The sequence below is a fragment of the Pristiophorus japonicus genome, chromosome 5 (assembly GCF_044704955.1).
Source record: "Pristiophorus japonicus isolate sPriJap1 chromosome 5, sPriJap1.hap1, whole genome shotgun sequence".
Taxonomy (NCBI): Eukaryota; Metazoa; Chordata; class Chondrichthyes; family Pristiophoridae; genus Pristiophorus; species Pristiophorus japonicus.
In genome coordinates, this window is record NC_091981.1 from 142,758,767 (window position 1) to 142,776,170 (window position 17,404).

The following is a 17,404-nucleotide window of genomic DNA, read 5'->3' on the forward strand; positions in this document are numbered from 1 at the left end:
TTAAGATGGAGAGTGACAAAGTTAATTCAGAGACTAGGGTCCTGAACTTAAGGAAAGGTAACTTTGATGGTATGAGGCGTGAATTGGCTAGATTAGACTAGCAAATTATACTTAAAGGGCTGACGGTGGATCGGCAATGGCAAATCTTTAAAGATCATATGGACGAACTTCAACAATTGTACATCCCTGTCTGGAGTAAAAATAAAATGGGGAAGGTGGCTCAACCGTGGCTAACAAGGGAAATTAAGGATAGTATTAAATCCAAGGAAGAGGCATACAAATTAGCTAGAAAAAGTAGCAAACCGGAGGACTGGGAGAAATTTAGAATACAGCAGAGGAGGACAAAGGGTTTAATTAAGAGGGGGAAAATAGAGTACGAGAGGAAGCTTGCCGGAAACATAAAAAATGACTGCAAAAGCTTCTATAGGTATGTGAAGAGAAAAAGATAAGTGAAGACAAGCGTTGGTCACTTGCAATTGGATTTGGGTGAATTTATAATGGGGAGCAAAGAAATGGCAGACCAATTGAACAAATACTTCGGTTCTGTCTTCACGAAGGAAGACACAAATAACCTTCCCGATGTACTAGGGGTCCGAAGGACTAGTGAGAAGGAGGAACTGAAGGATATCCTTATTAGGCGGGAAATTGTGTTAGGGAAATTGACGGGGTTGAAGGCCGATAAATCCCCAGGGCCTGATAGTCTGCATCCCAGAGTACTTAAGGAAGTGGCTCTAGAAATAGTGGATGCATTGGTGATAATTTTCCAACAGTCTATCGACTCTGATCAGTTCCTCTGGACAGGAGGGTTGCTAATGTAACACCACTTTTTAAAAAAGGAGAGAGAAAACGGGTAATTATAGACCAGTTAGTCTGACATCGGTGGTGGGGAAAATGTTGGAATCGATCATTAAGGATGAAATAGCAGCGCATTTGGAGAGCAGTGATTGAATTGGTCCAAGTCAGCATGGATTTATGAAAGGGAAATCATGCTTGACAAATCTTCTGGAATTTTTTGAGGATGTAACTAGTCGGGTGGACAAGGGAGAACCAGTGGATGTGGTGTATTTGGTCTTTCAAAAGGCTTTTGACAAGGTCCCACACAAGAGATTGGTGTGCAAAATCAAAGCACATGGTATAGGGGGTAATGTACTGATGTGGATAGAGAACTGGTGCGCAGACAGGAAGCAGAGAGTCGGGAATAACGGGTCCTTTTCAGAATGGCAGGCAGTGACTAGTAGAGTGCCGCAGGGCTCAGTGCTGGGACCCCAGCTCTTTACAATATATATTAATGATTTAGATGATGGAATATCTCCAAGTTTGCAGATGACACGAAACTTGGTGGTGGTGTGATCTGTGAGGAGGACACTAAGAGGCTGCAGGGTGACTTGGACAGGTTAGGCGAGTGGGAAAATACATGGCAGATGCAGTATAATGTGGATAAATGTGAGGTTATACACTTTGGGGGCAAAAACACAAAGGCAGAATATTATCTGAATGGTGGAAAATTAGGAAAAGGGGAGTGCAGCAAGACCTGGGTGTCATGGTTCATCAGTCATTGAAAGTTGGCATGCAGGTACAGCAGCCGGTGAAGAAGGCAAATGGTATGTGTGGTGTATGTAGCACACAAATCACTGACTCCACACGGTCTGGTGTAAATCTAACTGCTGTGACCTTCGTCCTTTATTGTTCAGCTCCAGAGTGCCTCTCAGGTGTGGTGGTCAGCCTTATATAGCACCTGTTGCAGGTACTACCAGGGTTTCCCACCACAGCGCCCTCTGTGGTGTGGCATAGTGCTTACATTACATTTAAGGTACTGGGACGATACACACATCATTACATAACAGTATGTTGGCCTTCATAGCAAGGGGATTTGAGTATAGGAGCAGGGAAGTCTTGCTGCAGTTGTACAGGGGCTTGGTGAGGCCCCACCTGGAATATTGTGTTCAGTTTTGGTCTCCTAATTTGAGGAAGGACGTTCTGGCTATTGAGGGAGTGCAGCGAAGGTTCACCAGACTGATTCCAGGGATGGCTGGAATGACATATGAGAAGAGACTGGATCAACTGGGCCTTTATTCACTGGAGTTTAGAAGGATGAGAGGGGATCTCATAGAAACATATAAGATTCTGACTGGACTAGACAGGCTAGATGCGGGAAGAATGTTCCTGATGTTGGGGAAGTCCAGAACCAGGGGACACAGTCTTAGGATAAGGGGCAGGCCGTTTAGGACTGAGATGAGGAGAAACTTCTTCACTCAGAGAGTTGTTAACCTGTGGAATTCCCTGCCGCAGAGAGTTGTTGATGCCAGTTCATTGGATATATTCAAGAGGGAGTTAGATATGGCCCTTACGGTTAAGGGGATCAAGGGGTATGGAGAGAAAGCAGGAATGGGGTATTGAGGGAATGATTAGCCATGATCTTATCGAATGGCGGTGCAGGCTCGAAGGGCCGAATGGCCTACTCCTGCACCTATTTTCTATGTTTCTATGTTTCTGTCTTTCTAAATACTGTCCCACAGAATTGATTCCAATAATTTGCCCACCACTGAGGTTAAATTAACTGGCCTGTAATTTCTCAATTTATCCATTCCTCTCTTTTTAAACAATGGTACAATGTTAGCAGTTCCTCAATCCTCTGGCACCATTCCTTCTAGCCAGGGAGGATTGGAAAATGATGGTCAGTACCTTTGCAATTTCCTCCCTTGCTTCTTTTAATAGTTTAGGATATATTTAATCCGGTCCTGGCGATTTATTTACCTTCAAAGATGCTAAACCTCTTAATACTTCCTCTCTTACTATTTATCCCATCCAATATTTCACACTCCTTAACTTCAACGTCACCTTTGTCCCCCTTTTTTGTGAAGATAGCTGCAAAGTATTCATTAAGTACCTTACCTACGTTCTCTGCCTCCACACATAGATCACCATTTTGGTCCCTAATAAGCCCTACTCTTTCCTTAGTTATCCTCTTGCTCGTTTTGTAATTATAAAATATCTTCGGGTTTTCTTTGATTCTACTTGCCAGTATTTTTTCATGATTTCTTTGCTTTCCTAATTTCCTTCTTAATTTCACGGCAACACTTTTTATACTCTTCTAGTCTTTCTGAAGCATTGAGCTCTTGATATATGATATAAGCTTCCCTTTCATGCCTTATCTTACCTTGTACTTCGTCATCCAGGGGGCTCTACATTTGGCAGTTCCACCCTTTTTCTTTATGGGAACACGTTTACCCTGAACTACATGTATCTCCCTCTTGAATGCCTCCCACTGCTCTGACACTGATTTACCTTCAAGTAGCTGTTTCCAGTCCACTTTTGCAAAATCATTTCTCAACCTAGTAAAATTGGCTTTCCCCCAATTTAGAACTTTTACTCCTGTTTTATCTTTGTCCTTATCTATAATTATGCTAAAACTAAGTGAATTATGATCACTACCACAAAAATGCTCTCCCACTGATACTCCTTCCACATACCCAGCTTCATTCCCGAAAACTAAATCCAGAACCGCCACCCCCCACCCCCCGCATCTTGTTGGGCTTGCAACGTATTGGCTAAAAAAGTTCTCCAGAATGTAGTTTAGGAATTCTGTGCCCTCCATACCTTTTGCACTATAGTATCCCATTTAATATTAGAGTAATTGAAATGCCCTACTATTACTGCCCTATTGTTTTTGCACTTGTCAGAAATTTGCCGAAAAATGTGCTTTTCTATCTCCCTTGGACTGTTTGGGGGATCTCTAGTACTCTCTCAGCAGTGTGATTGCCCCCTTTTTTGTTCTTCAGTTCAACCCATATAGCCTCATTTGATGATCCTTCTAACATATCATCCCTTTTCACAGCTGTAATTGTTTCTATAAACAATATTGCCACCCTCCTCCTTTTTCAACCACACCTTTTTTGTCATACCATCTAAAGTGTATTTGAACCTCCAATTCACTCAATTTATTTCTTACATTCCGTGCATTAATATATAAAACTCTTATTTGGGAGACCATAATATGTCAATGTGTCGTTCTGTACTGATGCTATCTTTTTCACTGTTTAACTTAACACGTTTCTTATGTCACTCCTCCTGTTCATTAGTTATTTCAGTATTCCCTTCACCTGGAGTAACTATCACTCTATTCTATATTCTAGCCAGAAATTTGGTATTACCCATTTTTGAGGTGGTAAGCCCAGCTGGTCGGTAAGCGTAGTGCCTTGTGAAAGTTAACAACATCCACTGCGAAATTCGGTCTCAGCACTCCAAGAGAGAAATGAATTGGTAAATCAGTCGTTGCACAATTCTCTTCGGGCGGTGAAGCCGAAAATCAGTGCGATAAATTTCCAGAGTGAATATGAATGAGACGATAGTTGTCAGACATTCCGGCGCCAGCCGCTTCTTAAAGGGGAGGTAAGATGACTCTGCGGAGGCGCAGTTTCACCATCGCAGTCAGAGCGGCAACATGGCTGAGGGTGAAGCTTGCCAGTGCATCCACCGCTTTTCTAATGCCGCCCTGGAGGATTTGGAGAGGCGAACGGATGTCCTGCAGCCATAGAGTGGCAGGAAGCCACTGCCTAGAGTTTTCAGATGTTTGTTGAGGAAGGTGGCACAGCACATGTCGTTAAGGAGCATGGTGCCCAAAACTACGACGCAATGTTGCAAGAAGTTGAACAACCTCACTTGGGTCGTTCAATCTTACAATGCCATAATGTGAACCTCACTGTCTCACACAACGTATATTCTGTGCAGTACCTGCTCCTGCACTATGTGTACCAGCCCATGCTCTTCGTTGCTGAAGAGAGTTGCAAAGTTCCACCTCAGTTCAGCAGCCATTCCTGGGCCTCGATGAGTAGCTCTCCTTCTTGGTCCCAACTCAGCCCCAACCCTCCTCTTACTACCTTTTCGCTCTTTATATGTGTATGCAAAACTTTAGCCTTACCCTTAATCTTAGCTAGTAGCCACCAAATCCCACCGTTCGCACAGCCACTCTGCGCTATTAATAAGGGTCAAATGGACATCTGCACACTTCCATAGTGTTATGTCTGTAATGCACTTATGAATGACTTCACGAGGCAATGTGTTGTACTCAAACTGTAGTGACCTTGGTCCTTTATTCGTAACTCCAGAGTGAGGCACAAGCATGGTGAGCAGTCTTTTATACTGGGCCCTGCACAACTATGCAGGTGACCCTCAGGTCTCTCACCGCAGTGCCCTCTAGTGGACAGCCTCTGCCACAGAGGCAGGAAACCCCAGTCTCCACCAGTTGCACCCTCTAGTGGTGCCAGCATAGTATATACACAGTGTAAACCTTATTGACAGTACATCACGTAACATGTCTCCATCTTATGCAACTATACAGTGACTACACAGAGAGTATATCTATAGTCTGCATATATAATATCACTTTCCCCCAAGTCCTTTGTGCCGATTACCTTTGCACTATGTGCTCTGGCTTAGCTCTCCACAGACTTAAATGCCAATAGCCCTTGCATCTTGGCTGTGCTTTGGCTTGGCTCCTTTTGCCTTTTGTCCTTTTGCCACAATGTTGGGTAGTGGTTACCAGTTTGGATGGTTCGATGATGCAGTGGAGGTTCGAGTGGGTTCTGGGTGTGATCCATGTGTGTGTCCATGGCTACATACATCCATTTCCCCCCCCCTCCCACATAGAGATCATGCAGCAAGCCCGTTACATTAACATACAGGATCAGACACAGTGCAAGTACAAAGAAAGGAAGTTACAGTTTGTATCGTGACACCTAGGTTCAGTGACTTACATTCGTTACATTTTGCGGTCGTGCGCCAGGATTAGGTAGATTGCATTCATGGTTCAGTCATGGTAAGTACTGAGGTAGCAGTACACGTATGCGAGGACGCAGGTTCCAGAGCAACAGGACGGGGTCCTCGTTGTCTGTTAGCGGCGCTGCCCTCCATGCTAGTGGGGTGGGATTGGTTCGCTCACCTAGCCAGGACTCAGGGCCTTTGCCATTGCCTAGTGGTGGGCAGAGCCACAGATGTGTGTGGCCTCCCTGTCTTCCTTTGAGGGCTGCAGAATCTTCTGCCTGCTCTCTAATGGTGTTGGGAACCTGGCTGTTCCAGGTCCCGTTTGAGGAACTCATTGGTTCTGACCTTTCGCTCCCGGACATGGCCGAGGTAGCGACTGGGTCTGGGGGCTGCGCCGTCTCCACCGGGTGGTGGGCAACGGCGGCCGACTGCGTGTATTGGCGCCGTTTTCATTTCCAGGTCCGTGGTGACTAGTGCCATCGGGTGCCTGCAGCGTGGGATAGACCTGGGGTAGGGTATAGGATCAGCGCCTTCACCCTCCTGAGGTCACTGGCCTATAACTTGTGGGGACACCTGGGACAGGGCATCAGCATCAGCGCCTTTACCCTCCCGAATTCGCTCACTTGCTACTTTTGGGGACACTCTATTCCTGACATCTCGCAACAACATTTTGTTCTTTACATTAGGAATAGTACCGACATCTCGCAACAACATTTTGTTCTTTACATTAGGAATAGTACCGACATCTCGCAACAACATTTTGTTCACCATCTTAATCGGTTAGTTACATTGATTGCAATGCATACAATGTCTCTTTAAGTTCAGTTGGTTGCAGGTCTCCTTTAAGAGAACCCTGCTGGCTTTACCCCAATCAAATCCTTTGTTAGACACCACATATTGGTCCCTCAGCGTTGCACCTCGTGATATGGCTATGGCCATCTTTTCTTTCAGCCATGCTGCACCTCGCTGCAGCAGGGACGCCATTTTGCTTCTGTCCTCGAGGTCGACTGCCTTGATCCTTCTCTCCCGTGATTCTGCCACAAAAGCTGGAAGAGTGTCAATGAATTCGATCTTCCTCCCCGGGAATCCTGCCACTGGCGCTGGGAAGGTACTTTTAGATCGTTCCGGTTGGATCATTGCCACACAGTCGTTATGGACGGTCTGTGCCTCAGGTGCTGTGCTGATCTGTTCTCTGGTGCCTGACCCAAGCGAAGGTGAGGTTTTGCTCTGCCTCTGAGCACGGGGACATCGATTGCTGGAGTGAAGAGGTCTTCCCATTTCCATTGGATCTTCCCCATCCACCTTCTTCCGAGTAGCGTTGGAGCATCATCTGCAACAATCCACAGAGGTAACTTGTGCACCATGCCATTATGGATTACACTTACATCCGCACTACCAAGGACTGGGATCAGCTCCTTGGTGTAGGTGCACAACTTTTCCTGTACTGGAACCAGCTTGGGTCGTTTTTCATTCCATAGCCTCTCAAAGGCATCCTGGCTCATCAGTGACTGGCTCGCTCCCATGTCCACTTCCATGAAGACTGGAACGTCGTTTATCTTGACTTCCATCTTCACTGGAGGACAATCGGTGGTGCAGGTATATACTCCAAACACTTCTTCTTGGGGCTGAGCTGCCTCTCTGGCCAAATCATCATACTCCCCGCTGGATTCAAAGTCATCTACCGACTTCTCTGCTCGACAGTGAGTCATATTTCTTTTACACATATGCTGGAGGTGGCCCTTTGTGTTACAGGCTTTGCATACTTACTCAGCAAACTGACACTGGTGAGCCCTATGGTTTCCTCCGCAACGCCAGCATGGTGCTACTCGATTAGCACCCCTCGGCGGACTCCGAGTTCTGAAACCCTGAGGTCTGTGCTCTCTGCCCTGGGCAGAGCCACGTTCTACAGACTTGCCTGTGAAAGGCACCATTCTGTGTACAGTACTTGCCGGGTTTGAGTCCACAGCTGAATAATTTGCTTGGTGCTGCAGGTCGAGGTCATGAACACCTGATGGATGCTGATGGCCTTCTGCAGGCTGACTGTGGTGTCGGCAGATAATAGCTTGTGAAGGAGGCCCTCGTGGCCAATTCCGATAACGAAGATGTCTCGCGATGCTTTGTTGAGGTGCGTGCCGAAATCACATGGTGCCGCAAGTCTCCTGAGGTCGGTAGCATATTTTGCAATTTTCTGGCCCTCAGATCTGCGGTGAGTGTAGATTCTGTGTCTGGCTGTGACGATGCTCTGTTTTGGTTTTAGTTGGTCGCGAATTAGTTCCGTCAGCTCATCGTATGTCTTATCCTTGGCCTTCGTGGGTGCCAGCAAGTCCCTGACAAGGCAGTAGACCTCGGGCCCACAACTGGTCAGCAGTATAGCCTTGTGCTTCTCCGTCAATGTGTTCGTCTCCCCTGCCGGGTCGTTTGCCACGAAATATTGCTCGAGCCTTTCCGCAAAGGCATCCCAATCATTACCCTCAGTGAAGTCTTTTAGTGTGCCAAAGGTAGCCATAATCGCGTGAAAGTCCGTATTCTCATCACCAGTTGTTATGTCTGTAATGCACTTATGAATGACTCCAAGAAACAATGTGTTGTATTCAAACTGTAGTGACCTTGGTCCTTTATTCGTAATTCCAGAGTGAGGCACAAGCATGGTGAGCAGCCTTTTATATGCAGGTGATCCTCAGGTCTCCCACCGCAGTGCCCTCTGGTGGACAGCCTCTGCCACAGGGGCAGGAAACCTGGTCTCCACCAGTTGCACCCTCTAATGGTGCCAGCATAGTATATACACAGTGTAAACCTTATTGACAGTACATCACGTCACAAGTCTCCATCTTATGCAACTATACAGTGACTACACAGAGAGTTTATCTCGTGTCTGCATATATAACACATACAGAAGCAGCTATTCAACTCTGCAAGGCACATGTGGAAGATGATTAACTGCACACTAACTCACACCTTCTTCTATTTGTTATTGCAGGTGAAACTCGCTCACAACAGGGACAACAAATGCAGACTGGAGGAGGGGAGCCTGACTTCCACTCCCTCACGGAGGTAGAAGAATGAGTTTCCGCCCTCATGGGTGTGGTAGCAGTCGGGGAAGCTGAGCCGGTATGTTCATCCCCTTTCTCTCTTATATGAGACCATTTACCCCTGAAACCACATGCCTTTCCCATTTTACATATAAATGTCATATGTCACCTCCTTCTTCCCTTCCCTTCCTGCCCCCTCCCCTGCTACTAACCACACTACTGTCACATTGTGCTGTCAGATAATGAGCCAGAAGTGCAGTAGCCTGTGCATGAGGTATCCAGCTCCAACAACGGAGAGACGAGGAGGAAGGGGATGACAGTTCTGCGCCACTCCGGCAGGATCCATCTGCTGCAGACAGTGGAGACACCACCTCGGTGGACGAGCCGATCTTCCTGTGGTTTGACAAGTCTGAGGTTCCTGGACCCAGTGGCCTGCAGCAATGCCAAGCATGAAGGGAGTCCCGGGGGGCAGCTCACCGGAGGGCGAGTCGACGCCTGAGTCCTGCTGAGCGTGACTCAGGTGTGGACCTGGATTTGGAGGGTATGGCGACAGAGTCTCAGGGCTAGACTTTCCACTTCAGAACGTTGGACTAGCGCCCATATATCGCCCAAAAATGGCAGGCTATCGCCCATTTTGATTAAAATGTAGAAAGTTGGACTGGAACATCGCCAGAAAAATGCCGGCCAAAATTTCCTGTCACATCGCTGAGGCGATCGCCGAGGTGATCGCCTGCACATTGCCCAGCGCAATTTCGGCACATCGCCCACACATTGCCGGGCTGATCACTCGATGAAAAGATCATTGGAGAAAAGCTGTTTTTACCTGGCCTTCCTCACAGAACTCGGCACTACGGACGCTATTTTGAATGTCGGGGGAAGTGAGGAGGCTGCTTAAAGGGACTTATAATTTGTGATTTATTTAAGGGCCTTATACTGATAGATCCACTTACATTTATACTTATATTTATATATGTATATTTATATTTTTTTTAGTACAAAGGGCATTTATAACAACAGTGATAGTGATAATAGTGATAATGATGGGGCCTGTAGCTTCTCTACCATTACTTGTAAATGCTCACATGCTGGCATCTGAAGTTGAGTTAAGTGAAGGGTTTAGTGAAGGGGCCAATCGAAGAGGTGGCAGACTAATGCGGAGGCGGAGGAGGAAAACGTTCAGCCGACGAACTTACAGGGAAAAGCAATCTTACCTCAACTTGTCTGATAACAGGTGTCTTAGGAGGCTACGCTTCTGGAAGGAGGTCATCGATGAAATATGCCAGTTCATCAAGGGAGATGTGCAGCCTACCAGCACCATCAGGACCGCTCTGCCCGTTGAGGTAAAGATTACTGTTGCACTATCCTTCTACGCATCGAGCTCCTTTCATGCTTCAGCTGGCGACATCTGTGGTATCTCTCAGCACGCCACATACTGCTCCATTCGATAGGTGACTGAAGCCCTTTACACTCGCAGAATGGACTTTATAAACTTCCCTATGACTAGGGAGGCACAGACCGAGAGGGCTTTGGGTTTCTCGCGAATAGCAAACTTCCCCAAGGTGCAGGGAGCAATAGTCTACATGCACATCACCCTGAAAGCACCATTACAGAACATGGAACACGTATATGAAAGAGATTCCACTCCCTGAATATGCAGCTCGTTGTTAACCACAACCAAATCATCATGGCAGTTAATGCTAAATTTCCAGGCAGCATCCATGATATGCACATCTTGCGTGAGAGTGCTGTCTCAGACCTGTTTGACAGTCAGCCAGAAGGTCATAGTTGGATGCTGGGGGATAAAGGATATGGCCTTGCCAGCTGGCTCATGACCCCCCTGCGTAATCCCCTGACGGAAGCCGAGCAGCGTTACAATGAAAGCCACATAGCTACACACAATATCATCGAAAGACAATTGGAGTTCTCAAGCAGCGCTTCAGATGCCTGGATCACTCTGGGGGCAGTCTACAGTACCACCCTGACTAGGTCGCTGAGTTTATTGTGGTGTGCTGCATGTTGCATAACTTAGCTATAAGGAGAGGACAACAATTGCCAGATGGGGTGCCGGTGCACCTCATGAAGGAATGGAGATGGAAGAGGCAGACGACGAGGGGCAGGAGGAGGAGGAGGAGGTTGGTGAGGAACTCGGGGAGGACAATCAGCCTGGAATCCATGGTCCCGCACCCCCCCGCCCCCCCCGCCCCCGGAAGACTGGAGAAACCCTGTGGGAGTTACGTGGCTGCAAAGCTATTGCGCCAGCAGCTCATAAATGAACGCTTTGCAAGAACTGACATTGGGGACAGTCACAGTTATAGTTACAGTTACCGTTCGACAACAGTTGCATTTGCGTTGAGTTACGTTTTATCCTTGCCTGGTCTGGCCTGGCCTGGTCATTGTTATATAACAGTTGCATTAATGTTTGAACTTAACTTATGTTAGTAGAAGACACTGCACAACAATTGTAAAATTCAATAAAATGTTTGAAAAATTTAACAATTTAATGTCAACTGTAACAACCCCACAACCCCCACACACCCCCAACAATCACCCAACAATAAATGTAAAAAACAATAAGAAATAACAACAATAAAACACCTCCCTCCCTACCTGCGGCCATGTTTCCCTCCAGATGCTGGTACCCCCTCCCCGCCATGTCCTAGCCCCACCCACCCGTTTTGGACCCTGGGTACCGATACGAGTCTGGCATGTAGTGGGCAACATTAAGACTTCTTGCCATGGTGGGGGTGATGGTGGCACGATCGGCTGTTGGGGTGGGGGGGTGTTGGAGGGGAAGACGAAGCTGAGGCATCATCTTCCGAGTCAGAATGAAGTGCTTCCTCCTGACTCGCTTGTGTGCTGGTGCTCGTGGTGTGTGTGACAGCGGTACCTTGGGGTTCAGTGCCGTGTCCCGCCAACAACGCATGCCGCGAGGCATCGATGGAGGCGGTCTGTGCACACATCTCCAAGAGCGTCTGCTGCGAAACCTCCGCTTGCATAGCACACACCCGGGACATGTCCCTCGTGAACACCACGAATGCCTGGAGATGCTCGCGACGAATCGCAACAGTTTCCTCGCACAGTGCGATCAAGCCCTCTATCCGATCGGCCAGAGGAGGCGTGTGCTCAACTCGCTGACCCGATCTTCGTGGGGTCGGCGTGTGCACTCTAAAATGCCTTGGTGTCGCCGGCTGCACGCCGCTTGGTCCCGGTACCTCTTTGGTCGAAATCAACAAAGTGGCTGCAGGCTCCACTGTCGTAGGGATGAAAGGGACATCCTCTTCCGTTTCCATAACTTCTTCCTCCTCTGGGTCAGTAGTCTCCTCCTCCTCCTCTTCACCACCCGTGGTGAACGACACCTGCAAAGGTGCAGGTGCAGGTCCGAACTCCCTTTGCGCCTCTGGTGGTGGTTGACCTTGAAAACACCCATGAGCTTATTAGAACAGAAGGGTACACATGATTATTATGCTGCTCTTGCATACGTAGGAGGAGCAGCGCTACTACAATAAATGTTACCGAGAGACATTACATATTAATGCATTATATGGTAGTACATATGGTTGTACATCTATGTGGAATTCACTGCCCCAGAGAGCTGTGGAGGCTGGATCAGTCAGAGATAGACAGAATGAGGGTTTATGGGGAGCAGACAGAGAAGGGGACAGATGGCCAGATGGCCTGCCCCTGCTCTTATTTCTTATGTTCTTATGTTGTCAATCTGAGAGTAGCACAGAGACTGCATGCATAACATGACGTCATTCGTACATTGTATTATAATTAAATAATATTACATTACATTAAAACTGCTTGACACATTACTCATGTGATGCATGGGAGGGTTCTGCAACACCACGGGTGTTGGCCGAGCGACTGTGGGTGCTCACAAGTGCTGCGGCTCGTTCCTCAAGGTCCGTCAATTGTGACAGCTAGGCAGTGACCCCCCAGATGCAACTCTGCTCCGAACGGTTGTTAGATATCTTCTGCAAACGTGAAAAGAGCATGGCATAAGTTAATTGACTAGGTAATATCATGGAAAGACAACAATTTCCAACATTACATGCAAATAGGATCCACAATTGATGCACGGTTATAACAAAGATTGGCGTGTTTAAGAGCTACAGCTTGACACATATATCTCTCTATACTACAATTTCCATTGAACTCGGCAATGACAGGAGCTAATGTCCTAAAGTGTCCCAGGGCAGACAGTGAGCAAGGGCAGTTCTCCCCCTGTCCATGCTGGATCACTGTGTAAGTGACATCAGCCAGAAAGACTTAAAAAGGACACAGGTTCATAGCCCTGTCCAGACCTTAGCAGGGAATATATATATATATGTATGTATGTAAGAATAACAAAATTAAATTCAATCCAGGAGATTTACTATTATAATTATAATTACAATTTATCAATACAATATAAAATCTGTACTTACTTTTGCCAAAGCAACTAGGCTGTTCCAATGCTTCCGGCATTGGTTGGGCCCCCTCGCCTCGTGGGACGCCGAGGAGATGACGTCCGCGATCTCGGCCCAGAGCTTTCTATAGACCCGGGGTGGAGGTTTCCCACGGCCACTCCCGGGTTAATTGGGCCCACCGGGAGTGCACCTCCTGGACGAGGGCCTCGTTGGCTTCATCTGAAAATTGCCTTGCCCTGCGCCTCCTCCCCTCCACATCACTGCCGGATGAAGACATTTTCCTTTTTATATCTTTTGATCTATTTTCTTTATCAACCCTTTCTCTACTATGTCTGTCTATCAGTTTCGATCTCTTTTTTTACTTATCTGTGTATCTACTATGTTTAATCTCTTTTCTTCTCTGCTGTGCTTTTCCTGCTTTCTGCCTCTCTCTTTCTCTCTCTCTCCCCCTTCTTTGCCTTCTGTGCATGTGTGAATGACCCCTGACCTCCTGAATCGCGGGAAAACCTGTTCACCACAAAAAAAAATCGCATGCGTAGAAGGCCGTTGCTAGGGAAGCTTTGCCCGCCACATCGCTGGGCTATCGCTAAGCTGAAAGTCGCAATCCAAAATGTGGTGTCCCTGCACCATATTACAAACTCACACGAGGCATGTACTGTAGACACAGTCACTACGTGACCTTAACCTTTATTCCCAGGACCAAGGAGTGCTGACCCTGGATGGGACCTCCCCTTTTATACCTGGAAACCCAGGTGAGGAGTGTCTCCCACAAGTACACCCCCTGTGGTCAGGGTGTGCATTTCTAGGGTATAAGTACAGTGTACAGGAGTTGCATGAAGGTTACAGTTACATGAAGATTACCATTACATACATGACATCACCTCCCCCCTTACGTCTTTTTGTGTCAAGGGTTAAGTCTTTCAGGTGGTCAACGCTCTCTCGTGGAGTGCCGCAGTTGTGGCTCTGGTGGCTGAGCCTCGGCATGCATCTCTGTCACCTGAGGTGATTCCGGCCTGTCCGGGCTGGCCGCAGGGAGTGTGCATGCTGTGGATTGTCCTCATTGCTCGTCCACTAGCAGTGGTGTGGGTGACATCTCATGCTCTTCTTCAGGTTCCTCCGTGTCTATGCTGAACCTTTTCTTTACTTGGTCCAAGTGCTTGCGTCATATCTGCCCATTGTTTAGTCTGACTACTATGACCATATTCCCTTCTTTGCCAATTACTGTGCCCTCAAGCCACTTGGGTCCCAAAGCATGGTTAAGAACAAATATCGGGTCATCCATTTCTATTCACCTCCCCCTTGAGTTTCGATCGTGAAACTCAGTTTGGGACTGGCGCTTGCCCTCGACAATGTCTGGCAGGGCTGGGTGAATAAGGGACAGCCGCGTCTTGAGCATGCGTTTCATGAGGAGTTCCGCTGGCGGGACTCCTGTGAGTGAGTGCGGGCGGGACCTGTAGGCCAGCAGGAGGCGCGATAGGCGGTACTGAAGGGAGGGTCCTTGGATGCATAGCATGCCCTGTTTTATGACTTGGACTGCAAGTTCCGCCTGGCCATTGGATGCCAGCTTGAACGGCGCTGTCCGGACGTGTTTGATACCATTGCACGACATAAACTCCTGGAATTCATGGCTGGTGAAACACGGGCCATTGTCCAGACCAGAATGTCCGGCAAGCCGTGGGTCGCGAAAACCATTAGCAGACTCTCCATGGGGATGGATGTCGTGCACGAGTTTAATATGATGCACTCGATCCATTTCGAGTATGCATCGACAACGATCAGGAATATTTTTCCCATGAACGGCCCCGCGTAGTCTACGTGAATACGTGATCATGGCCTGGTGGGCCAGGGCCACGGGCTGAGTGGGGCCCTCCCTGGGGGCATTGCCCAGCTGGGCACATGTCGTGCACCTGCGAACCCAGTGTTCCAGGTCTGAGTCAATCCCCGGCCACCATACATGTGACCGAGCAATGGCCTTCATTAACACGATGCCAGTGTGCTCGCTGTGGAGTTCCCTGATGAACGCTTCCCTGCCTTTCTGGGGCATGACTACCCAGCTGCCCCATAGCAGGCAGTCGGCTTGGATGGAGAGCTCATCCATCCATCTCTGAAACGGTCTGACCTCCTCGGGCACACCCTGTGTGCGGGCGCCCAATCTCCAGTCAGGACACATTTCTTTATCATGGATAGGAGGGAGTCTCTGTTGGTCCATAGTTTGATCTGGCGGGCTGTGATGGGGGAGTCTGCGGTGTCAAAAGCCTCAACAGCCATGACCATCTCAGCGCTTTGCTCCGACGCCCCCTCGGTGGTGGCCAGTGGGAGCCTGCTGAGCGCGTCAACGCAATTTTCGGTGCCTTGGCGATGCCGTATGGTGTAGTCCTACGCAGCCAGCGTGTGAGCACATCGCTGTATGTGAGCTGACGCATTGGCATTGACAGCCTTGCTGTTGGACAACAGGGATATTAACGGCTTGTGGTCCGTCTCAGCTTGAACCGTCTACCGAAAAGGTACTGGTGCATCTTTTTCACACCGTAAACACAAGCGAGTGCTTCCTTTTTGACCATGCCGTATCCACGCTCTGCCTGGGAAAGCGACCTGGAGGTATAAGCCACCGGTTGGAGTCAGCCGTTGTCATTACCCTGCTGCAACACACACCCAACCCCGTAGGACGATGCATCGCACGTTAAAACCAGTTTTTTACAGGGGTCATACAAAGTCAACAGTTTGTTGAAACACAGCAGGTTCCTCGCCTTATTGAAAGCCCGTTCTTGACAGTCTCCCCAAAGACATTCAGAACCTTTTCTCAGGAGCATGTGTAACAGCTCCAACAATGTGCTTAAGTTCGGCAGAAAGTTCCTGAAATAATTCAAAAGTCCCAGGAATGATCGCAACTCCGACGTGTTGCCAGGCCTGGGCGCCCGGCGGATCGCCTCCGTTTTTGATTCAGTGGGCCTGATCCCGTCTGCAGCGACCCTCCTGCCCAAAACCTTGACCTTTGGGGCCAAAAATACACACTTGGCCTTTTCCAGCCGCAAGCCTACCCGGTCCAATCGGCGTAGCACCTCCTCCAGGTTGTGGAGGTGTTTCTCGATGTCTTGACCCGTTATAAGGATGTCGTCTTGGAATACGATTGTTCCAGGAATGGATTTGAGCAAGCTTTCCATGTTCCGCTGAAAGATAGCTGCCGCCGAACGAATGCCAAATGGACACCTGTTGTAGATAAATAATCCCTTGTGCGTCGTGATGGTGGTCAGAAGCTTGGATTCTTCAGCCAGTTCCTGAGTCATGTAGGCCGAAGTGAGGTCCAGCTTCGTGAACAGCTTGCCACCTGCCAGCGTGGCAAAAAGGTCCTCCGCTCTCGGGAGCGATTATTGGTCTTGCAGCGACACTCGGTTGATGGTGGCTTTGTAGTCGCCACAAATCCTAACCGAGCCATCTGCTTTAAGGACAGGAACGATGGGACTTGCCCAGTCGCTGAATTCACTGGGTTCGCAGCTGGTCAGTAGATACGCCCTCCGCTTGTCAGCCGCTGTCGCTCCCAGCCAGTCCTTCGAGACAAAGCTCTGCTGGAGTCTTTCCCTGAAGTCGTCCCAGTCCTCAACTACACAGTAATGTTCCTCTGTGCTATCGGTGGCCATCCTCGTGGTTCGGTGATTCCCGTTTCTCGTCGCCAAATGTGGTGTCCCTGCACCATATTACAAACTCACATGAGGCATGTACTGTAGACACAGTCACTACGTGACCTTAACCTTTATTCCCAGGACCAAGGAGTGCTGACCCTGGGTGGGACCTCCCTTTTAATACCTGGAAACCCAGGTGAGGAGTATCTCCCACAAGTACACTCCCTGTGGTCAGGGTGTGCATTTCTAGGGTATAAGTACAGTGTACAGGAGTTGCATGAAGGTTACAGTTACATTAAGATTACCATTGCATGATGGTTACATACATGACACAAAAAATGGGCGATGTTCGAGCGATCATGAAGGCTGACACATTGCTAAGGCTGGAATATTGCCCGTTTTTTGGGTGATAGCCAGCAAAGTGGAAAGTCTAGCTCTCAGGGGTTGCATCGTGAGCTTATAGGTGCATTGGCAAGGGTCCCCCAAAGCATAGATGTACTAGCTTTGAGGCTGGGGGAGGCCACCTCAAGCATTGCCCGTGCCTCTGAGCAGCCCATCAAATCCATTGTTGGCAAGTACCAAAGGA

General features: G+C 48.4%; 1 protein-coding gene across 4 annotated transcripts in view; it reads left to right on the forward strand.

Moving 5' to 3' along the window:
- Positions 1 to 17,404, forward strand: part of crppa (CDP-L-ribitol pyrophosphorylase A) — a 717,155-nt gene that overhangs the window by 91,534 nt on the left and 608,217 nt on the right. For 3 of the 4 annotated variants that reach the window (XM_070879974.1, XM_070879975.1, XM_070879977.1), the window contains 2 exons: positions 8,738 to 8,868; positions 10,021 to 10,129. In XM_070879974.1, coding sequence (XP_070736075.1) covers positions 10,059 to 10,129 — 71 coding nt within the window. In that variant the 5' untranslated portion in view covers positions 8,738 to 8,868; positions 10,021 to 10,058. The remainder of the gene's footprint in view (positions 1 to 8,737; positions 8,869 to 10,020; positions 10,130 to 17,404) is intronic. The other variant, XM_070879979.1, reaches the window with a different exon arrangement.